This window comes from Leiobunum rupestre, chromosome 8 (genome assembly GCF_980474605.1).
Source record: "Leiobunum rupestre chromosome 8, qqLeiRupe1.1.hap1, whole genome shotgun sequence".
NCBI lineage: Eukaryota > Metazoa > Arthropoda > Arachnida > Opiliones > Sclerosomatidae > Leiobunum > Leiobunum rupestre.
This window is the reverse complement of record NC_143391.1, coordinates 18,959,993-18,982,841: the sequence shown is the minus strand read 5'-3', so window position 1 is coordinate 18,982,841 and position 22,849 is coordinate 18,959,993. Positions and strand designations below refer to the sequence as shown.

At 36.0% G+C, this 22,849-nt stretch overlaps 3 protein-coding genes across 5 annotated transcripts in view; 2 read left to right on the top strand and 1 right to left on the bottom strand.

Annotated features, from left to right (window-relative positions):
* Positions 1–803: 803 nt before the first annotated feature.
* On the top strand, positions 804–2,988 carry ND-49 (NADH dehydrogenase (ubiquinone) 49 kDa subunit). The gene is made up of 9 exons (XM_090155288.1): positions 804–922; positions 1,130–1,340; positions 1,410–1,611; positions 1,674–1,786; positions 1,843–2,081; positions 2,156–2,275; positions 2,354–2,579; positions 2,640–2,781; positions 2,850–2,988. The coding sequence occupies exons 1-9, from the start codon at positions 831–833 to the stop codon at positions 2,885–2,887; spliced, it is 1,383 nt and encodes a 460-aa protein (XP_090011414.1). The 5' UTR covers positions 804–830; the 3' UTR covers positions 2,888–2,988.
* Positions 2,989–3,299: 311 nt separating this feature from the next.
* On the top strand, positions 3,300–4,922 carry PTPMT1 (protein tyrosine phosphatase, mitochondrial 1). 2 transcript variants are annotated; one of them, XM_090156128.1, is made up of 5 exons: positions 3,300–3,540; positions 3,858–4,028; positions 4,101–4,181; positions 4,239–4,430; positions 4,497–4,922. In XM_090156128.1, the coding sequence occupies exons 1-5, from the start codon at positions 3,535–3,537 to the stop codon at positions 4,638–4,640; spliced, it is 594 nt and encodes a 197-aa protein (XP_090012254.1). In that variant the 5' UTR covers positions 3,300–3,534; the 3' UTR covers positions 4,641–4,922. The 2 variants fall into 2 exon arrangements, with proteins under 2 accessions (XP_090012254.1, XP_090012255.1); XM_090156129.1 differs by having other exon boundaries at positions 3,301–3,795.
* The window catches only part of LOC149932622 (N-acetylneuraminate lyase-like), a 91,390-nt gene continuing 73,370 nt past the window's right edge, over positions 4,830–22,849 (bottom strand). The window contains exons 1-10 of one of the 2 annotated variants that reach the window (XM_090156125.1): positions 7,355–7,462; positions 7,148–7,203; positions 7,015–7,085; positions 6,787–6,877; positions 6,654–6,711; positions 6,517–6,592; positions 6,371–6,463; positions 6,150–6,295; positions 5,954–6,085; positions 4,830–5,431 (exon numbers count right to left, since the gene is read on the bottom strand). In XM_090156125.1, coding sequence (XP_090012251.1) covers positions 5,252–5,431; positions 5,954–6,085; positions 6,150–6,295; positions 6,371–6,463; positions 6,517–6,592; positions 6,654–6,711; positions 6,787–6,877; positions 7,015–7,085; positions 7,148–7,203; positions 7,355–7,378 — 927 coding nt within the window. In that variant the 5' untranslated portion in view covers positions 7,379–7,462 and the 3' untranslated portion in view covers positions 4,830–5,251. Of the gene's footprint in view, positions 5,432–5,953; positions 6,086–6,149; positions 6,296–6,370; positions 6,464–6,516; positions 6,593–6,653; positions 6,712–6,786; positions 6,878–7,014; positions 7,086–7,147; positions 7,206–7,354; positions 7,463–22,849 lie in introns of those variants that run through there. The other variant, XM_090156126.1, reaches the window with a different exon arrangement.

Here is a 22,849-nt window from a genome sequence, read left to right as displayed (position 1 = left end):
AAACTTTTAAGATTGTCCATGGTTTCTATGACCTGACGGCCGACCAGTTCTTTACAATTAAATGGTCTGGTCGAAAAGCACCAACCCTGTACAAAACCAGGTGCAGCTGTTTATCCAGACGGGTCTTTTTCACTCAACGTATTATTAACCACTGGGATGAGCTCCCCTCTGCCGTCAAAACTAAATCCTCGGTTGGTTCTTTTAAATCACGTTTGGACAAGTTTCGGGGCTGGACCTTCTAGTCATTCCCCATTTCCCCCTTGTAAATATCTGAATTTTTTTTATATTATTGTATAGTGTACTGTTGTACTATTTACCGCTCAATCTCTTTAGCTTCCCCGATTCACCTGTTGTTGTCTGTACATAATAATTTATACTGTTCCGCTTAGTTTTCTTATTATCCGTATTATTTCCCGTCTCATCAACCCCTTGCCCCCTTTTGTTTATTTTTTTTTATCTATATCTCTGTCTTGTGTTGGTAATCTTGTTTTGTATTATTTTGTTTTATGTTAATATTGTTTTGGAATGCTTGGTGTACGTAATATAAGTGCGTACTCAGGAGCCCAATAAGTGTATTTCACTTTCTCTATCCTGACAATAAAGTATTATTATTGTATTTGTCGATTTTATATTTCAGCAAAGATAATTTAAACTCGTACCAGTTTAAATTATCTTTGATTTCAGACTCACCTATTCTTTTTTTTATTTTTTTGTATATTTAGCTTACACCAATCCTTTCGTCCTCCCAGCACCAATTTAACGCACCAGCCTAAACATTCAATCTTTCATTTTGAACGATAAAAAAAGTGTTTTTAGAGATAATTTAGAAAATGGCGCTTCGGGTAGCGTTAAAGAAAATTTCTCAAGTCCAACTTTCTTCAAAAATATACAGAGATTTTGGTCCTTCTGTTTTATTTGTAAGGTGAGCAAAAATTTAAAATTAGAAGAGTAAATAAAATTGTATTTATCTTTAATTTCATACGGTTTTTGTGTTAATAATTGACGTAGCCTTACCCATAATGCCTTCCCTCAGAAGGTCAATAACAAAATCTGCTTTGATTCAACTTTGATATTTATTCTTTCAAGATTTATTAATAGACTCGTATAAAATACAACCCTTTTGAAATAGAACCAAGAAATGGTACCCAGATACAGAATTTTTCCAAAAATTCGATGGGCCTGTTATGTTCCCAGATGAAAACACAAAATGGGTCGTACCTCCTTTCAATGGGAAACTACCACCTGAAGAAAAACCAGTTAGGAATCTGATGCTAAATTTTGGACCCCAACATCCAGCAGCCCATGGAGTTTTAAGGCTTGTTTTAGAATTAGATGGAGAGGTAATAACCATACGTCGGCCTTTATTTTCTTCAATATTTATATTTTATTAATGATTGGAAATTTTTAAGGTTGTAATGAGAGCTGATCCTCATATTGGACTACTCCATCGTGGCACTGAGAAACTCATTGAATATAAGACCTATTTACAAGCTCTACCTTATTTTGATCGTCTAGACTACGTTTCTATGATGTGCAATGAGCAATGTTATTCTTTGGCAGTGGAAAAACTATTAAACATACAGGTTCCTAAGAGAGCTCAATACATAAGAGGTAAGTTATAACAATAAAATCAACACATTAATAACTTTTAATTGCAAATTTTTTAATTACAGTACTTTTTGCGGAACTAACTCGAATATTGAACCACATTATGGCAATAGGCACTCATGCTTTAGATATAGGTGCTCTGACCCCTTTCTTCTGGTTATTTGAGGAGAGAGAAAAAGTATTTAAAAAGTATTAAAGGTGGTATAATAATATTAATATTTTTAATTTATTTAGCTAATGGAATTTTATGAGAGGGTTTCTGGTGCCCGTATGCACGCAGCTTATATTCGGCCTGGTGGTGTTAGTTTGGATTTGCCATTGGGATTAATGGATGATATTTATCAATGGGCTCAGCAATATAGTCAAAGAATAGACGAAGTGGAGGATTTACTAACAAACAACAGAATTTGGATTCAAAGGACAGAAGATATTGGTGTTGTAAGCGCTGAAGATGCATTAAACTGGGGATTTAGGTAAGATAAAAGTTACAAAAACTATTAAAGTATTAAGCATTTGGTGTAATATGCTGTTTAAATTATTTTCATAGTGGTGTTATGCTTCGTGGCTCCGGAATTAAATGGGATTTACGAAAAACGCAACCCTATGATTCGTACGAAGATTTTGAATTTGAAGTACCAATTGGTGCTAAAGGCGATTGCTATGATAGGTAAATATAATATTTATTATTTAACATTATTAATACTGAAATTGGGCTTCCTTAGAAATTTGTTTTGCCTCAATTTAGGTATTTGTGTCGAGTAGAAGAAATGAGACAAAGCTTAAGAATTATAGAACAATGTTTGAATAAAATGCCTGCTGGAGAAGTTAAGATCGACGATAATAAAGTGGTACCTCCTAAAAGAGAGGAAATGAAAACGTCAATGGAAGCTTTGATTCATCATTTTAAGCTCTATACTGAGGGCTTTCAAGTACCACCAGGCACTACCTACACTGCTATTGAAGCTCCTAAGGTGGATTACATTATATTCCACATTACTCCTCCACCATTTTAACAATGCATTGTTATCTAGGGAGAGTTTGGAGTATATTTAATATCCGATGGAACTAGCAGACCATATAGATGCAAGATCAAAGCTCCTGGTTTTGCTCATTTGGCCGCAATTGATTATATTGGTCGTAACCACTATTTGGCTGATATCGTTGCCATAATTGGTAATTTTCGTATTACTTTATAAAAATAGCTTATAACATGATTATTAAAATTAACCTTTATATTTCAGGGACTCTGGATGTGGTTTTTGGAGAGATTGATCGCTAACATACCTATTCGTAGTAATATTAGAAATATTCATAGAGATAAATTTCATTTGGGAATTATTGAGAATTTGTAAATAAAATAATGCGTTATAAGTTATGAAACTGAGACTTGTTTATTGAATGATCAACCTACACAGATTTTAACTCTAAATTACAAAATCTTCCTTCCATATTCTTAACAGTCAGTGTGTTAAGTTAACAAGAAATCTGCCAAGTATTTTATTGTTAAAGCAGCCGAGGTAGAGGGTAGGAATTCTTACCAATCTTGCAAGAAAAATCAAGATTAGTTGCCTAATTTAGGAGCACTTGAAATCTTATATACAATGAAGGGGGGGGGGGGAGTGAAGACTAAGTACATTCCCCACCACCTTACGTTTGTTTATATCTGATTTTTTAAGGCGAAAAACTGGCCATTCCTAAAGCTAGCGTTTATAGTAGAAATTATATAATTTTTTTTATTCTGGGCGCTAGGGGTGCGAATAATTTCGCAAATGCCTCCCCACCCACAGGAGATTGAAATTCCTCAACCTTGAGACGTGTACGTCAGTGCGGATAAATTGTAATTTCGATGGGATCTTTAACTTACGCCGGTCAAATGTTACGTAATTTCGTCTCTTCTATGCGCCGACAGGAACAATTTTACAAAAAATGAACGTACGTTTGATATTAAATATGCACATTTTTTTATGATCTATTTGGTGGGACGGTAACCAACCGTCATAATTATTACCATTTGACTATACCTTTACGCAAAAAAATAAATTCCATAAAATGTATATAAATATACTTCCAAGGACTGTTAAAGGCTCCTATTATATTTCAAATTCACATAAATCGAAATAGAAAAGCGCATAGCTGAAGTTCAAATAAAAAATAATAAACTTTTCATCAAAAATTGAATTACATAGCGTATGTAATGCTTTTACTTAATATTAACATGAATGTTATTATATTTCAAAATTTATTTTTAGATTAAGAAGATATTAAAGTGTTTCTTAAAAACAATGTTTGCCAGAGTTACGTTCTATCCAACACTGCTCTATAATGTTTTTATGGAGAAAGTATCTTCCAGAAAATGGTACGACCGAATTGACGAAACTATCATCTTAGGGGCTCTACCATTTCGTAATCTAGCGGAAAAGGTATAGCTAGTTGTAATATTATAAGCTTGTAAAAAAATATGCAACGAATTCCAATATATATTTCTGAAATAGTTAGTAAATCAAGAAAATGTACGAGGTGTAGTGTCTATGAATGAAGATTATGAATTGAGATTTTGGACACCGTCTGCGGAGGTAATGTAAAAGTAAACAACATTTAGATTTGGTTGTCAAAATGTGTCTTATTTCAAGGAATGGGCAAAACATGGAGTTAAATTTCTACAACTGAGTACCACTGATATATTTGAGGCACCTTCTCAGGAAAAACTTCACCTGGGGGTTAAGTTTATATCCGAAATAGAAAATATGGGAAAAAGTGTTTACGTGCATTGTAAAGCTGGTAGAACGCGAAGCGCTACTCTTGTGGGTTGTTATTTAATGAAAGTTAGTCATTCACGTGATATTTATATTGAAAGAAAATTTACTAATTGTATAAACATTCATACATAGAAACATCAAATGACACCAGTTGAAGCCGTTGATTTTGTGAGGACAAGAAGACCTCATATATTACTTCATAAGGCTCAGTGGCAGGCTTTGAACATTTTCTACGAAACCAATTTAATGGCCAAAGAGGCTGATAAATCGTTCTAGAAATTTTTTAAATCATCCCAAATAGGTTTTATATTTAATGTTTTTTTTTAGGATTAATGTTAGATTTATGTGATAAATTTAATTTTTTTACTAATTTGGAATTGAGAGGTACTGGAGTTTGGAATTCTAATTCTCATTTTTTACCAATTAATAGAAAGTATTTGTCACTAAAAGAACCAAACTAAGTAATAAAAAGCAAACAAAAAAACTAGTTTATTACAAACTAAGCTACCTTGATACAATTGGTTGTGAAAGTAAAAAATAATAATAAGACACTCCCCTGTACTTAAATTTATATAAAAATATTTCACTCCAAAGACTATTTTCTTATTTCTGAAAGTCAATTCCAGACCATGTTATCTATTAGCAACAAACACTAGAGAACCCAGGTAGCCTTTAAACACGCTAAGGCAGTGTTGTGTACAAATTTCATTGGACTAGCCTTTACGCTGAACGTTTTACAGAAAGGGGAAAGACTATTTCCTAATTTTCCCCTTCTAACGGCAGCTGCTAAAGTGTCTAACCAATGAAAAATGTACCCAAGAAAATCCATGACATTTGAGGGGTCGCGTTCTCCTTGTGTGGGGTGCTGTGTTTGTTGCTTCTCAATTTTACAGGTTCATCATCTTAATATCTTGCAACAACCCATTCAAATCGCTCTCATTCAAGTTACACATTGGTAATCTGAGATTTCCAACTTTGATGGGGGTGGTGGTATTCATCGTAGCCTTCAAAACTTGAAATATATTACCCCATTTCAACATTTTACTTAAAATATTGTTTAGTTTCATCTGTAATAACAATTTTTAATTAAAATATAAACTGAGATTAAAAAACAAGCTGCTTAGGACAAATTAATTCGCTCCACCCCAAAATAATCAATATCGCGGTAGAAGTTACCCACAGACCAATAATCTAAGAGAACTCGCAGATCTGATAAAAAACACCTGTTAATATGCATAATCAGTAATATTTTCAATCGATTTTTTACCAGTACCTTGCGTTACGATAGTTAGGACAAGGAAATATACGGTAGGAATAGAAGCTACATGTAGCTTCCAGGAGGCGTTAAAACTATCTCAACGTTGAAACGTTTTTATGCGACTTTCTGCTATGTTCTTCCATGGTTAGTTTTCAGTAAATTCGGGAGAGGTAAAGGCAGTAACGTAGCAGGTGGGGTTAGGAAGGGGTCGGAGGGGCGTTTACTTACCATGTTAGTGTATATGATACACTTCCGGTTAATAATATTGCAGCAGCGAGCTTTCCGATTTAGGTCACGCCCACCACGTCAGAAAAACGGGAAAATGTTTTACCTGATTGGTCCAAGCTTCGTTCCATTTATTCTCTTTGAAACATTTGAAAATTTGGTAGTTGATGCTAGCCATCGTGTTGTGGGTGATACCAATAGAACAAGTGATTCCACAAGCCAGCGCTGCTAAAAACAGCTGATAATAGAAACATCTATTATTATCTTTATTTATTGTTGAAACGTAAAGATTTAAATCCTACTTCGTCGCACCCAAGCATCAATTTAAAATAACTTCCATGATTAGCTTGAACGTTAACCATGTCTTTGAGGTCAGAATTGGTATATTTGCAACCGATTAAATTAGGTATGTCCTTAATGGCTTCGGTCACGAATGAATTCAGATTCACTGACGGAATACAATGAAGTGGGCTTACAAATTTTATTTATCAAGCAGTCATAGTGAGGATATCAAGGTTATTACAATGAACGTTAGTCATGGAAGGAATGTGATAATAAATCAGCGGCGTGTTGGGCGCGCAAGCGCTTATATCCGACATGTATTCGATCAACTCCTCTGGAAATTAAGGAGATCAACAATAACGCTGTTTACCAATAACAAATACTTACTATTGTTGTTTGGTCTATAGTAAATTGGAGGTAAAATGGCGATGGCGTCGGCGCAATGTTTCTCTGCATGACGAGCCTGCAGGCGACCGGTTTCTTGGTTAGTGGTATTAACAATATAAAATTTGAAATAAACTCGCCAATTCTTTGGTATCCATAATGCAGTTTGCGCTAATATGAATAACTATCAGATTCATGCTATTTGATAAGATAGGTATTCGTTCGTAATTACTATATGATTATCATGAAAGCCAAAGTTATTTCAAAACTGACTTGTAATTTTTGCCAGCTTTGATCCATTTTTCGGCAGTTCGTTTTCGTTCATCTACATTCATAGATAGTGCCTCCCCGCTTGATCCATTTACTTGAGGTTAAATCCAATAAATTAATTAAAAGGTACTCAAGGTTATAGTTTCCCATTAAAACTCCGTATCGTTTTAGAGCATAATGTTCGTTTAGTTAACGGAGTTCCCTTGGGCTTCTAAACTATAAATTCAATACCAAATGCGCCGCTAACGTTGTTTTCCACCAAGTACTTTACATAACTTGGTATCAATTCATCATTCACGTCGCTGTTTAAACCAATATATATATCACGGTACGTTTAGCTATAATCTGATTAATAAAAATTTACCCATTTTCCATAAACGCGGTGAAAGGGGCAACCATAAGACCCTCAAATTCTAAAACCTACGACGAAAAACCGTTTCATTTAAAAAAATCATTAACCGACAGTTTCAGAAACTCATGAAAATGAAGTAAACGCAAACATCTCCCAATTTTATTTTCTCGTGAATTTCTTAAACTGTCTATAATTTAAAAATGTAGTGGTAATTTTCACCTTTTTCAACTTTTGTTGGGTCATTTTGAAGATTTATGAATCAACGATTCTTCGGATGATCACAAAGGCAACTGAGTTCTGGAACGATGGAACTCTTTCTATAAAGTTCCCTCCGGGGGTCTGGATAAAACGAGTTATCTTTCCTAGATTGAAGCAGCTCAAGATTATCTAATTGATATTTTTATACAGGGATAAGGAATATCGCGATTTATATGAACAAGTTAGTCGCAGAATCGAAAAAACCTTCGTTAAATAAATCGATACGATGCCGAGGGTTTTTATCTACATTATAAAACTCTAAGCCCCTTTCGTCGCATTTTTTTCTGACTCTCATTCGCGACTCTAACGTGGCATCGCCGCATGTACACGGAGGTACACACCGAAGGTATACCTAGCGCTTCGCCTTAATACTAGGTCGTTGAGCATATCTACATTATAAAACTCTAAGCCCCTTCCGTCGCATTTTTTTCTGACTCTCATTCGCGACTCTAACGTGGCATCGCCGCATGTACACGGAGGTACACACCGAAGGTATACCTAGCGCTTCGCCTTAATACTAGGTCTAACGTGACATCGCCGAAGGTAATTTCTCTGTGTAACACCCGCGGTCGTTGCGCTTCGCCTTAATACTCAGTCAAGTATACGTTTGGTCATTAAGTTTGTTTTTGGAATTTCGGATCGGATTTCGCACTGGCTCAATTTCGCACTGTCAATCGGGACTCAAGGACGAGCGTATTTTAATTTGTTCGTCATGAGAGTAAATCAGCCATTGGATACAGGGGGTTTCAAGCAGTACAGATGGGTTGGGGGAAAATTTAAAGGTCAAATCTTGTTTGTCTATTCTTTGATCTTATATTTTTATCTTTTGTTTTTGAGATTATTTGTTTCCCACGAAAACGTCCAGTTTTGGAGGAACCTTTACAGTGTGTACGTCGTGTTATTTAGCTTATCCGGTTTCATAATAATAACGTAAAAAATTCCTGTTTGTTAATGGTAAGGTGTCTAAATTTTTGATGGAATTTGTTGCTTGATTGCGTTATATTTTTCTTCCGGTTATTTATTCTTTGAAGCCTGATCGATGGAGTTAATATTATATATTTTCTATAAAGTATTTTTGTTTTGAAGGCTGATCGATTGGGTTAATAATAAATATTTTTATAGGTTATTTTTGATCTGAAGCCTGATCGATTGAGTTATTTTATATTTTTCTATTTGTTATTTTTGCTCTGAAGTCTGATTGATTGGGTTATTATTATAAATTTTTCTATTAATTATTTTTGCTCTGAAGCCTGATTGATTGGGTTGTTATTATATATTTTTCTATTGGTAATTTTGGCTCCGAAATTTGGTCGATTGGGCTTTTGTATTTTAATTCGTTAATTGTGTTGAGCTTTTGGGCGGTATTGTTAGCATTAAATTATTGTTCTTTGTGTGAAATGGTTTAAAGTAGGTTTTTTGTTGTTATTAAGGAATTGTTTTATGCCACGAGGTTTGTTTTATTGAATTTGGTGTAGTGCTTTTTAAATAAGAGTTAGCAAATTTTGAATATTAGATGGCAGGAGACGAGGGTTTATCTAAAGAAGAACTAAGAAAGGGTATCGGTTTTACCCAGGTTATCTTCATCATGGGCGAGTGTTGAAATAAAATGAGCGTTAAAGATGCGGCAAGTATTGCGTAAGTGAGAAAACTAATAACAAATACCCTCTGTAGATATTTCTTTCATTGAAATTGGCTTCGTATTAATTGATAAACTTGTAATGTTAAGAGGGTTCCATTAAATTGTGCATTGTTTTAGTACGTCTAACTCACTGTTGTAACTACTTAGTTTATAATATTCTGAATAAATTAACTTCGGTTGTTTCGTCTCAATTATTTTTATTATAATTAAAATTTTATACCGGGTGGGATCGAACCAGGATTACGTTTTCAGTAAATAACTCTGAATTGCGGAGATATATCTTTAAGGGTCATCTCGATAAATTAATACAACTAGGGACAATTCTTCCGAGGAGAGGTATATTTTGGCTTGCCAACTTGTTTTTTAATGTAGAAAGAGCCCCCTTCCCCGTATATTGTAGTTTCTTATAATGCATTTAGAGTTAAGTTATGTTGAAAGTTTACAACTAATCATCTATAGGACTAGGAGTTACTGATTAATTGTTTAGCTTGCTTTGACTAGACAACAATATTTTACTTCACAACACTTGTAACAATCAAGAAAGAAAAGGTTTTTGTACTGTAAAATTAGTGGTTTAACAATGCAAAGCATATATCATTGGACCAGTGCCGTATATTTTGCTAACCCGTGGGACTGTGGGGACTGAAGAATATGAAAGATCTTGTGAAAATATTTTCTTGATGGGAGTAGTGGCCTAATTCTTCGTATCAAATGGCTAGATAGCAGTTTATTTCAAATCATTCATTCCTCGATAATTCACTGTTCAATTACTGCCAAATATTCATCTACTAAGTCAGTAAAGGTTTCGTGCTGCTACCAGGGGCGTAGGAACCAGGGGGGGCAAGGGGGCAATGCCCCTCCCTAGAATTTTACTGGGAGGGGCAACTAATGTTATTGCCCCCTCCAACGTTTTGGTCAGTTGAAATCTACGCAAGGCTCAAATTATCATTTTAAAAGCGTATAAAGCTTATAGAACCTCAACTGCGTTTAAATTTCAGTCTTTTCCCGCCAATGTATATAGTAGAAAAATGTAAAAATGCATTCCGAGAAGCTACACTCCATTAAAAATTAAAAACCATTCTCCAGACCCCTTTTGGTTTCACTTGGCCCCCTCCAACTTCTAGAACTTTCCTACGCCCCTGGCTGCTACATTACTGGAATTGCTATACAATATAAAGCAGCTGTCATTGGACTAGTGCTGTATATTTGTCTAACCCATGGGACTGTGGGGACCGGAGAATAAAAGAGACCTTGTAGAAATATTATCTTGGTCGGAGAAGGGGTGTACTTCTTTGATTTCCAGTGGCTGGAGACCAGTTTATTTCAAGTCAGTTAGTCCATACGACATCAATGGAATGGATACACAATGATTAGCAAATGTCATTGGACTAGCGCCGTATATTCGTTTTTTTCTTTGATTGTGAAATGATATCAAATGGCTGAGAAAGTGGTTTATTTGAGCTCAGTTAGTCCTTTATAACTCATTGTGCAGATGCTGCCATATATTTCTCTTTTATATATCAGTTGGATATCCAAAAGAAAAAAGGTGTGTAGAATTGAGCGATTGCCGAAATTAGAATTCTAGTGAGCTTACAAAGCTGATGTACCATTTCTTGTGAGAAAAACCTGAATAAGGTATTTTCACAAATCTTCATAAACAATTCAATTCAATTAAATTTTATTAATTAATTACAGCTCAGGTTGGGGGCCGAAGTCATCTTGCGACTTATTTACAAGTTTTAATGACTGCTTTTTTGGCTTTTGACTGTCTAAATTTTTAATTCACACCATCAAGGCAGCAAACTAATGAAATTTATAAATCTCACCACAACATGAAAAGTGTTGTATTTTATTTTACAGACTCTCGCACTGGAGTTTTACAGAGGCTTTTATTGGGACATATTTTAATTGTTGAACTCGTGAATTAGTATTTTAGTGTTAGTTTGAAATGTTACACCCCTTCCTTTAGTTATAATTGATATTTCCAAGGTGCCACTCGTATCATTTCTAAAAATGGTTCTAATGATGATGTGGCACCAGAACATTTATTAAATATGGTATAATGTTATTATTAAGTTTAAAATTATTTTCATTTATAGATAGAATATAATTAAATTAAATGGAGAGAAACTTTGCTGTATGCAATTTGCAAAATAATTTAAGAATTTCACTGAAAATGTATTTATGGTTGATTTGATAAGTAACATTGCACATATTTTGAAAACTATTTTATTTCTGGAATGACAAATTTATTACAAAAAATAATATATTTCAATATTGAATCAGCAGCTGTTTTGATTTATAAGTATAAACATGAAAAAAAGTTATCATCTGTGTATGTTATAATTTTATAAACAATGAAATTTGTATCTCAATGTACATATTTTAATTTCAATTTACTACATTTAATATAACAGTACATCAGCTGTTTGGTGTTATTTGGAGACAAAATAAATAACTTATAACGAATTACAACTTTTTAAAAGGAGTTTTTTTTATTGTAAAATTGAAACCATCTTTATTATTGTTTACATTAAAATTTAGTACAATGGTCCTGAAATTTTATTTTATTCCTCAGTTCAGAAGAAGGGTCAGATATTATCGGAAAAAGCTCACTAAATAAGATGTCATTAGGTACGATGTCAGTTAGGGCGTTTTCAATTAATACCATCCTCACTAATACCTGTCCCTTCTTAGCCGCAGTAAAATTCCCAGGTGTACCTATATATCCCCTTTTTCTCAGCGTAGCTGAGGTTTTTCCGATAATTTCTAAATAACTACTTATCTTAGAAATAAAATCTCAACGGTTGTTTGACGAGTAGGATTAAGGTTGTCAATGTGAATTTTAGCAAGACTACAATGGCGTTATTTGGGGGAAAACAGTAGTTTCAATTTACCCCCACCTAAGTTTAATTTGATAAATGGCAATTTATTTTAACTTTAGTTACATTTTAAAAATTATTAATGCAAATATTACTGTAAAATAGATCTATGTGCTTCTAAATATATTTTTCTTTCTGTCATATGACCAATAGTGTTTTTATGGCGTAATTTTAAATGTACCCCCACCTAGTGCCGATTTGTTACTTATCTGATGTACGTTGATATTTTATACACGCTTATTCCCCTTTTACCCAAAAATAACGATTTAAAAGAATATTTTTATTTTATTTTGGAAATTCTGTCATCGAGCCCCCAAAACACTAATTTAAATACACATCTGGCGACCCGTGACTATCTATATAATATATTATCAAGAATGTATTTATTTATATTCAGGGAGAATGAATATGTCGAGATTATTTTTAGCGTTTCTCCAATTCCACCCGTTGGGGCCCCCGGTGTGCTCCTCCGCTTTAATAAAATCAAATAATACTGCAATCTCATTGGTTCTTAAAAATTATGTTTTTCGACGCGATTAACGCTGCTGCGAGGACGCAAAAAATAAGACCACCTCCTTTTTTCCTCCCCCCCCCCTTTAGCGTGACGGCGTTAGGGCCTCAACGTGTCCGTCGATAGTCTCGACATATTCATTCTCCCTGAGTAGAAATAAATACATTCTTGATATTATCATATTATTTAATATAATAAATTTATAGTTAAAAATGTGTTAATCAGAATAACTCTCTGGTTCATTCAGTGTAATTTGGTGAACATTGGTGCATTCGTCAACGCATTTACAAGCGTCCTTGTAATTTAAACCAATTTTTCGACAAGAACAATTTCCCTTGCACCCGGTCTTACAGCCACATTTCACCAATTCTAGGATGGCTTGTGGTGCAGGAAGTTCAAAACATAAAACTGCTTTGTAACTATTAGGTTTATCGTCTTTCGTCCACCCGAACTCTTGCGGGGAAGAAATGTCATACTCGCTACAGTTCGCACCTTTCCAGATCATAGCTAGGTAATGGGCCCTCAATATATGAGATCTCATTGCGCCTCTTGTCGGAGGAAGGTTTTCTCCGTGTAATCCTCTTGACGAATATAACAGCTAGCGAAACTCTTCGATACTCTGTTCTTTCTTAGCGTTATACAGGGTCTTTTTTTTTGCTCGGAAAAGTGTTTTTTTTTCAAAAACTATTTATAGTACCGATTTCAAATTTGGAAGGTCAATTCTCTATACCGGGGGACATCAGTTTGAGAAATTTGAGCGTTTTCGGTAATGTTTTTCACCAATTTTGAAAAATTATTTTTCGACCACTAGGTGCGAGATAAAAAATTTCTATTATAAAGTTGTAGGCCGTCATCGAAAACCCTTAAAAATTGTTCACTCGACGAAAAACAATTTATTTATCAGTGAAAATTCGAGCTTGAAAAATTTACAAGTTGGTGAAGCCAAATTACGATTGTTTGAAACGATAATTGAAACCGAATTACCTAATCCAGTTGAAACTTTGGTTAAAAAAACGACCGGATTTAAAAAACACGAGGCTATAGGTCAATCCTAAACATGCATTGGGTATTTAAAGGAAAACTTTGGGAGATTATTATCAGTGTTTGATAATATTTCGAACAATGCCTCGTTATTCAGTAGCTGAGCGTACCGAGATAGTTGCCATTTACTATGGAGAAGCAGCGCAAAACCTTAGAAGAGTGACTGAAATCTTCGCAGAAAGACATCCAAATGGAGCACCATCTGTAAATACAGTAAGACGAGCAATTCACGATTTCAATCAATTTGGTAACTTGCAACCTAGGTTTCGCGGATTGGGTCAACCGGATTTAGACTTCGAGAACAATGTACTCGCGTACTTTGTGGCATATCCTCGTCACAGTTGCGCTAACGCCGCTGCTGATTTGGGTTGTTCTGCAAATCGTGTGTGGAAAATTCTTCGTAAGAATCGCTATCACCCATACAGAGCTACGCTCCACCAAGGACTAATTGACGGAGACCATCAAAGACGTTATGAATTTAGCAACTGGTTACTAAATGCTGTCCAAGAAGATAGACAATTTTTGCGCCATGTTTTGTTCTCCGACGAAGCGTCATTTTCTAGAGATGGGCCCTTTAATCATCAAAACAGCCATCTTTGGTCTGACATCAACCCACATTGGGGTTTTGAATATCATCACCAGGTTCAATTTGAACGGGTCAATGTTTGGGTTGGACTTGTTGGAAACCGTTTGATTGGTCCCTTTTTCCTGCCGACGAACCTCAACGGCCAAAGGTATTTACATTTTCTACAGAACGAACTGAGTGACGCAATCGACGACCTTCCATTGGCTGAAAGACGTCAGTTGTGGTTTCAGCAAGATGGCGCCCCTCCGCATTTTCCCCGGCAAGTAACTGAGCACCTCAACAACGAGTTTCCTGAAAGGTGGATAGGGAGAAATGGTCCAGTGCATTGGCCAGCAAGGTCACCTGACCTAACACCGCTGGATTATTTTCTCTGGGGATTCGTTAAAGCAAAGGTATACGCCACGCCCATTGAAACTAGGGAGGAACTCATTAGACGAATAATCAGTGCTTGCCGAGACGTCACACCAGAAATGGTAGAGAAAGCGTTTGAGAACTTAATTGTCCGCGCACAAACCTATGTTGCAGCCAATGGTGATATTATTGAAAATGTTTTGTAAAAATTTATGTGAATAAAATATCTGCATTTAAAAACCAAACGTGTACATTTTTTCAAGTGTGAAAACTCTACTACGTTTGTATTAGACTTGTTCCCTTTTCAATTATCGTTTCAAACAATCGTAATTTGGCTTCACCAACTTGTAAATTTTTCAAGCTCGAATTTTCACTGATAAATAAGTTGTTTTTCGTCGAGTGAACAATTTTTAAGGGTTTTCGATGACGGCCTACAACTTTATAATAGAAATTTTTTATCTCGCACCTAGTGGTCGAAAAATAATTTTCCAAAATTGGTGAAAAACATTACCGAAAACGCTCAAATTTCTCAAACTGATGTCCCCCGGTATAGAGAATTGACCTTCCAAATTTGAAATCGGTACTATAAATAGTTTTTGAAAAAAAAACACTTTTCCGAGCAAAAAAAAAGACCCTGTATAGCTTGCAAAGATATCGTAAAAGATTTTCTTCGGTTTCTGGATTGGATAAAGTATTTTATCATAACACTGAAGAAATTCTTTTATCGACCTCTCTTTTGAGCGTCCGGAGAACTTTCCGGTCATATCGCATCCGGTGAACGCGTGAAAACCAAGTATGGCGTTGGGGCGATTAATTCCGAGAGCTTTATGAACGGCTGACACTCTTATAACAGTTCGTGATTTTCCCGTTTTCTTAACAAAGAAAGTACATTTTGGAAGGAAAGGGTAAAAATATACCATTAAAAGAAAAACGTCAGTATCCGGAGATTCTATAAAGAGACTAGCAGATTTCTTTACGTGGAGGGCGTTTAATATTAAAAGTGTATCGGCTTCTTCGTGCGAATGAGTGGCGATTGAAGAGTCAACAGGAATATTACCTTTTGTAACCATCCCATAACCAAAAAACATTTTAGATATGATATCAACGAATGATTCTGCGAGATCTTTAAATGTCTTAATTTTATCTGTTTTCTTCATTGATTGTACTACAACCATCCCATCTATTATTAGTACATTGTGAGTAATTTCTTTGTGCTCTTTCGCTTCTAAGCCGTTTTATAGATATTTTATCGCCACAGATTCAATATTTTTTATTTCGGTTTTTCCATCTCTCTGAACTTCTTCTTTGATCGTTTCCAAAGTAAAAGATTCTTAAACGTGAAGAACTTTCGCTTTATCACTTGGTAAGAGAAGGGAACCGTCACTAGCGAATAGTCCACGTGGAATAGCCCCAAACTCATACTTTCCGATACATTCTTTCAAGTCCATATCTCGGCTCCTTGCGATCATTATAAATAGTTGCAAAAGGTCACGCTCTTCAGTTATTTTTATTATCTCTCCTACGTGAGTGTAGCTTAATTTTTTTCATCGGAGCCCAAACACTAAATTTCCCATTATTTATTCATTCAGTTACGAATGATTTGATTTCCAATTTCATATCTCATGACAATGTCGCTAGTAGTAGTTGAATCCATGTTTTGAAGATCCGCTGATTGATTTTGGAATGGATCACCGTGAGACTCTATTATATTGCGAAGCCTCATAACATTTTCTTCCTTACGTGTTCACTTTCGGCCGTAACGTTCGTGGTGTTTATCTTCTTTGGGACTATCAGAAATACCAAAAGTATTTTCGAAGTCGGAAACTCTGCAAGCATGGGCGATATACGCCGATATTGTAAAGAAACGTTGAAGCGCATCCATATTTTTAGTTATTCCGATGATGCCTCCGTTGACCTTTAGTCGTCGGTTTTCGTGTTCAATCGAGTGATCAGAACCAATAGATGTAAACGGAATTTTACTTTTAGTAACACTGCAATAACCTTTTTTAAGTTCTTGCCAAACCTCTGGTCTTTCTGTTTCGATTTCCTGCATAGTGTAAAGATATAAAGGGAGTAGTCTCGCGTAGTTCAGGTGGTCATAAGCAAAAAAATACTTCGCGAGCTTTTCAGTTGCTATTAAGTGCATTTGCAAATTCGCGTTTCGTGTCGCGCGAATAAACTCCAATATCGTTAACAATTGCCTCATGTAACTAAGAAGAAAAGCTGTAAATGGGTTTGAGTCATTCTTAGAAGATGATATTTCCTGTAGAATGGGGCCCTTATTAAGTAGAGAAGCAAGAACTACCTTCAATGGACCATTGCCTACGCTCTCATCGCCTATATTTTTATACGTAGATCTAACACCCTTTTTGGAACCGACACTTACTTTGAAAGGTGCTGTAATTTTAATGTAATACATATTAAAGATAAATAGTAATTATTTAGGAGTCTGACATCTAGTTTAAAAATTATGCATAGCCTTAATGTCATATAAGTAAAAATTCAGCATATAAACACTATTGGTCATATGACAGAAAGAAAAATATATTTAGAAGCACATAGATCTATTTTACATTAATATTTGCATTAATAATTTTTAAAATGTAATTAAAGTTAAAATAAATTGCCATTTATCAAATTAAAGTTAGGTGGGGTAAATTGAAACTACTGCTTTCCCCCATATAACGCCATTGTAGTCTTGCTAAAATTCACATTGATAACCTTAATCCTACTCGTCAAACAACCGTTGAGATTTTTTTTCTAAGATAAGTAGTTATTTAGAAATATAATAAAAACCAAAAAGGGGGCGTGTCTACTTCCACCCCTCCCGCCCCCCTGTTAGCAATTTTCAAGCTTGTCAAAATTTTTTTTTTATTCACGAGGGTCAATTCTATGTTTTCGTAAAACAAAATTGCTTTTTACATGCAATGCAAGCGACAATTTATTTTTCGACATTTCAAACCCCACTCTAGTGTATAAGAGGTCTTGAGAAATGCAAAAATGTAAAATGAATCAGTAATTTCCTTTCAGTTGGTCAGAGTTATTAGAAAAATGTGCTGTTAAACTTTACAGTAGCGCAACGGCGTAGCAACCAAGGGGACAAGGGGACAATGTCCCCACCTAAATTTTCTACTAGGGGATAACACTTGTGTTTGTCCCCCCATCCCCTGAAATATTGTGAATTTGTTTTTACAACCATTATGAAAAAGATAAATTTGTCGTTTAAAACTTTTAACAACAAAGTAAGAGCGAATTCAAATTCAACTTTTGATTTTTGGTCAAATTGAAGTAAAATTTCCAAATATTTGTCCACTTTTATAATATCATATCAGGAAACTATAGGGTGCGAACTCCTAATTCGTGACACTTTTTACAATAAGGCATTTTTCCTTTAAACACGTGATGTTTTTAGTAAATTAATACTTTGAGGTCTTGAGGATCGACGATAAATGTTTCTTGGTGTAATAATGTTTAAATTTCGTAAGAAAAACATTTCAATTTAAAATGAGAGCCCAATTAACAACGCATGTAAGGGTTCCCAATTCGGGACAAAGGAGCCTAATTCGGGACGGGTGGTTCCCAATTCCGGACAAAGGATCCTAATTCGGGACACAGCGGATGGAATTCAGATATTCCTTATGGAATTTTATACGGTAATTTCATGGGTATCGAAGGGTCCCCCCTTTGCGAAATCATGAAATTTTGACGTTGTCAGGCCTATGTGAAACATAAGTAAAAACGGTCTGTCAAAGTGAAAATTGGTTCAAATTAACAAAACTGGCAAGTTTGAACCGGGAGTGGTCAATATGGTCAAAAATGATCAGTTTGCGATAGGAGTGGTCAAGATGGTAAAGAATTATCAGTTTGCGATAGGAGTAGTCAAGATGCTAAAAAAATTTCAATTTGGGGTAGGAGTGGTCACAAATGGTCAATTTCGGATAGGAGTGGTCAAGAAGGTCCAAAATGGTCAATTAGGGGGTGGAAGGGGGTAAAATTATCTTCGCCGAGGAAGGAATTCTCCTTTTAGAATGGGGAAATAAACGTGTCTCTCCCTCTCTCTCTCGGAAAACTCCGCCGACCCACGTTAGTAAGGAAGGCGAAGGCGGACCGGCGAAGAGAAAGCAACCCGCGGAACATAGGGAAACCGAGACTGCCTTTCGCTTCGTTACTGAGGTGGCAGTGCGTACCATGGACTAATTAACAACAGGGACGGTCCGGCCCGGGAAAAAAGTAAAAAGAACAAGCAACGACGCACCCTAGCGGTATTCGCGGGCATAACAGGAAATGCTTGTATAGGCTGGTGATTCAAAATAAGCGGGGGGGGGGGGAGAAAATAGGGAAAGAAGCTTCCTTGGAATGCTTGGAATTTAAAAGTTGAACCACGAGATTACCATGCGGTGCTGCTAATATATTAGTCTTTTAAATTAAAGGGCAACGCAAGTGGTCATGCAGGGGGGGAACTATGTTTTCTTCAAGAAGCCGTAAGTAGGTTTTCCAAGGATGATTTTATACAGCGCGAAAGCCTTATTCCTCTTGGTGTAGCCACGTGGCGCAATTTCGCTCTCATTCGCGAATTTTTCGATTTTCTTCGCTGAATTAGCTCGCAATCAACGAACCCAGGAATTTAGGCCTAGCTTAATTTATTTATTATGGGGAAAAGAACTGGGTTGGACTTTGATATTTTCGATTTAACAATGTTTTGGAATAAAATTATTTGTGAATTGAATATTTTTAATAATGGAAATTGAAACATTAGGCCTTGGACGCGGTAAATCTCTGCCGCTAGCCTCACATTGGATTAAGAAAATTCAACACCACACACACTCCTATATCCCGTCTCCCTTAACAATTTCCCTATCATTATACCCCGACAGAATATTTATATTTTTTTATTACATTTATTTTGTAGAAGTTTAGGATCCGATTTGTCGGTTAGCTCGGAGACTTCTCTTTCTTCGGCCATTTTCGCGACTAAAGAATGCATGGATTTTGCGTAAAAACCGCGAGAGGCGCATTTATACAAAATAAATTCGGCAAATATGGTTCTGCTTTTTTTACAGAGGGAAAGGCTATGGCAGATAGCGCATGCGCAGTCGTTCTTTTTATCTATAAGATAATTTACCCCCTGTATGGTCACTTGCGTTGCTATGGCACGCCAAACCGGACAAAATTCATACACTCACGCGCTATCCAATTTTTGGGGTCTATCAAATTTTTGACCCTCTCGCTATCAAATATTTTACCCTCTCGCTATCAAATTTCTAGACCCTCTCACTATCAAAATACTCTCTACTTTTTGATATGACAGTTTCGTCTGATGTGAGAAGCGTACTTTACTTAGCCAAAATAAGTGAGAACTTGGCCAAGTTAACTGAGGATTTGGTCAAGTTAAGTGAGAACAAGCCTCAACAAGGCCAATATAAGGATAAACTAAAACGTAACTGTTCTCCCTATCAGCCTATCTGTAGCGGTAACGCACAAACAGCGGCGATTGCCGCGAACCTAAACTAAAACTTGTATCTCTTTTTTTTTGAAACGACACAAAAGAGACGCGCTTCCCTCCCACAACAATCCTTCCCTCCCTTGCCCAGCCAAAGCATAATAGTTTCTCTGAAAAAGAGACCACGTGATGCCGCGAAACCTAAACTATTTGAAACATATAGAAACACCCGTTATGAAAGTGATCTCGCCCAATATCCCCTCTCCTAAAGTAGTAGGCCTGATCTACGACCGTAATCGCCGAAAATGACGAATCCCGTTTTGAAAGCGGAGTGTGGCAAATGGAGATCAAAGGAAGCCTTTCCCCCCACTTTAGGGCGTTAGAAGCGGCCGACGCACAGTGGGGTATTTGTGCGATCTGGGCGGACAAAATTATTTTTTAATTTTATTCGATTTAGAAAATGTTCTTAGGTTAATTTCTAGTATTATAAGCGATAAAAAGTATGTTTTGGAATAAAAAAAATTCTAGGTATACTTGCCTCATTCCGGTTAGGACAGGATGGGAACTTAACAGTAATCGGTTTATTTCAGATAAGTGTATCTTCAAGAATAGCAGATAGTAGCAGCCCATTTTAAATGGGTCTTGAAGAATAAGACCTGAGCTTACTAAAAAACTTAAAATATATCCCGGGAAGTACTTGGAAGTACAACTAATCGACCCAGATTTAGAGAAAAATAATGAATAAAAACAGTTAAAATAACTTATTTAAAACGTTCGCGCGCTTTTTAAAAAAAAATCACTTATCATATTAAAAACCAATGAATAGTACACCCACTTACCTGCCTGAGTAATATCCATAGCTTACACTTCAAATTATACGAACAAATAACGAAGTGTCAAGGTCGTGAAAAACTGTACCCGCTCTCCAGTTGACGAGCAAGTTCAGAATGGCACGAGCGCGAGCGCTAGCGTGATACAGTGAGGGGGGAAGGGGTCGTTGTAAGACATTCGTCAGACACTTCAGTATAAGTAGTAACCATTGTTTCTATCCCCGCATTAATTTTTGAAATCGACTTTTGTCCGGCCAGATCGCAAAAATACCCCATTGTGCGACGTTTAAAATAGGGAAAAAATCTCGGGGTTTTCTGGAGAAATTATTTCTGTTAAACGACAAAAATATAGCGCGCGCTATGAAACTGATAAATAACGCGAGATATTTTGTTTTAAAATTATTCATTTTCCAAAGTGTCACTTCGAAAACTCTTAGAAGGCGCTTTAGTTCGGTCACGCAGTGAATGGATTTCTGTACGATACCTAAGAGATTGCAAACCCATCATTAAAAACCTGCAAAATTAATTTTTAATTGCAAAAAAATTGCAAAATCATTTTTTATTAGTTTAACGTACAGTGTAGCCAATGCCGCCGTGTCGCGCGTGTCACTTCAACAGTTAGGGCTAGAAAAGTCAATGATATTTCGTTAGAATGTAAAGTCCAGATCAAAAGTTTCTGGCCGTTTTCTCTTGGCAGCCATTTTATTTCTATTTTAGGTAGAGAGCCGAATGAGGGCTTCTATGAACGAAAACCCCCACGAAAATAATATGCAGCGAAAATTAATGCCCTACCACAATTAGGGCGCGAGCAAAGCCGGAAAAAGCCAAACCCCTCCAAAATGACGTCATGAAAAAATTAATATAATTTGTCGTGTCTACGCATATTCGAAGCGTCATAATATGAAACAAAGCACATAAGAATTAAATAAGGGTTAATTTTCATGTTTTCCGTCATCACTATTTCTTCAATAACTTTACAACCACAAATCCGATTTGAAAACTGAAACCCTATATCCATATTATTTTCGTGAGGGTATTCTATCATAGAAGCCCTCATTCGGCTCTCTACCTAAAATATGGCTGCCAAGAGAAAACGGCCAGAAGCCTTTGATCGGGACTGTACATACCTTGGCATCGATAGCCCTTCATAAATTTTTGAAATCGGAGCCCTAGAAGTTGGGCAAATTACTAATTTCGGTGGTCTAGCTTTGTGTGGTAGATATTTTATTTAAAATCAAGTCCGATAACGTTAAAAATATATTTTTGGTTAGGTTAGGATTCAGCGGACCTTTACCTTCGGTTATATCAGTAAATTTAAAATTTGCGTAATTTACGGGACCCCAATTTGTGGGGTTTTATATTTTCGCCTAAAAGTCTACATAACGTTCCTTAATTTAAGTCCGATATTCATGAGTTATATTTTTGAATAGCTGTGGTTTCGTATAACCTAGATTTACAATTACGTTCCTTAATTTTAATTCTAAGTAAGGTTTTTTACTTTTAGACAGAGTATACGGACCCCCGCAACTTCCAACATTGTATATCCGCGTGTTTATAGAAATTCCTTCATGCATTTTTCAAGGCCGTTTGAAGTTCGCGGCACTTTCAACGTCTGGTCAGAAGTAACAATTAAGTGTGACCATGATCGAACTAGTATTCGTCGTATGGCCAGAAGTAATAAGTGTGACACACAACGTCTGACCAGAAGTAACAAATAAGTGTGATTAGAAGAAACAAATAAGTGTGGCAGTGACACTGATCTAAGTAATTTTCGACGCTTTCAAAGTATGACTAGAAGTAACAAATAAGTGTAAATACAATTATGAGTGACCGTGGATATATATTGGTTAGGTCACCGGCGTTGCAGATTTGCTGTGTATAGCTCAAACAAACAGGGCCCCACCGGCTATGCAATCGTGTTGGCCCCATTAATGCCAAATTTTTCCTCTTTGGCGGCCCCAATTTGAGTTGGCCCCGATATGACCAGCGATCACCGGTTAGCCGCCCGGGCCAGACCGGGCCTGCAAACAAACTTAACACATCAGGAGGATTGTGTGTATTCTGACCGTCGTACGTCTTGTTCTTAACTTTTGAAAGACACAAAATAAAATAAGTAACATAACAACCAGAAGTATGACACTTACTAATGCTAATTTTCAAACCGAACCTTTTTTCG

Excerpts from the sequence above, each read along its gene's own strand:
- PTPMT1 (XM_090156128.1), top strand. Across the intron at positions 4,182-4,238 it reads TTTGGACACCGTCTGCGGAG|GAATGGGCAAAACATGGAGT; the intron begins GTAATGTAAAAG and ends TCTTATTTCAAG. Across the intron at positions 4,431-4,496 it reads TGGGTTGTTATTTAATGAAA|AAACATCAAATGACACCAGT; the intron begins GTTAGTCATTCA and ends ATTCATACATAG.
- ND-49 (XM_090155288.1), top strand. The coding sequence starts at position 831 with ATGGCGCTTCGGGTAGCGTTAAAGAAAATTTCTCAAGTCCAACTTTCT. Across the intron at positions 923-1,129 it reads CCTTCTGTTTTATTTGTAAG|AACCAAGAAATGGTACCCAG; the intron begins GTGAGCAAAAAT and ends CTTTTGAAATAG. Across the intron at positions 2,082-2,155 it reads GCATTAAACTGGGGATTTAG|TGGTGTTATGCTTCGTGGCT; the intron begins GTAAGATAAAAG and ends TTATTTTCATAG.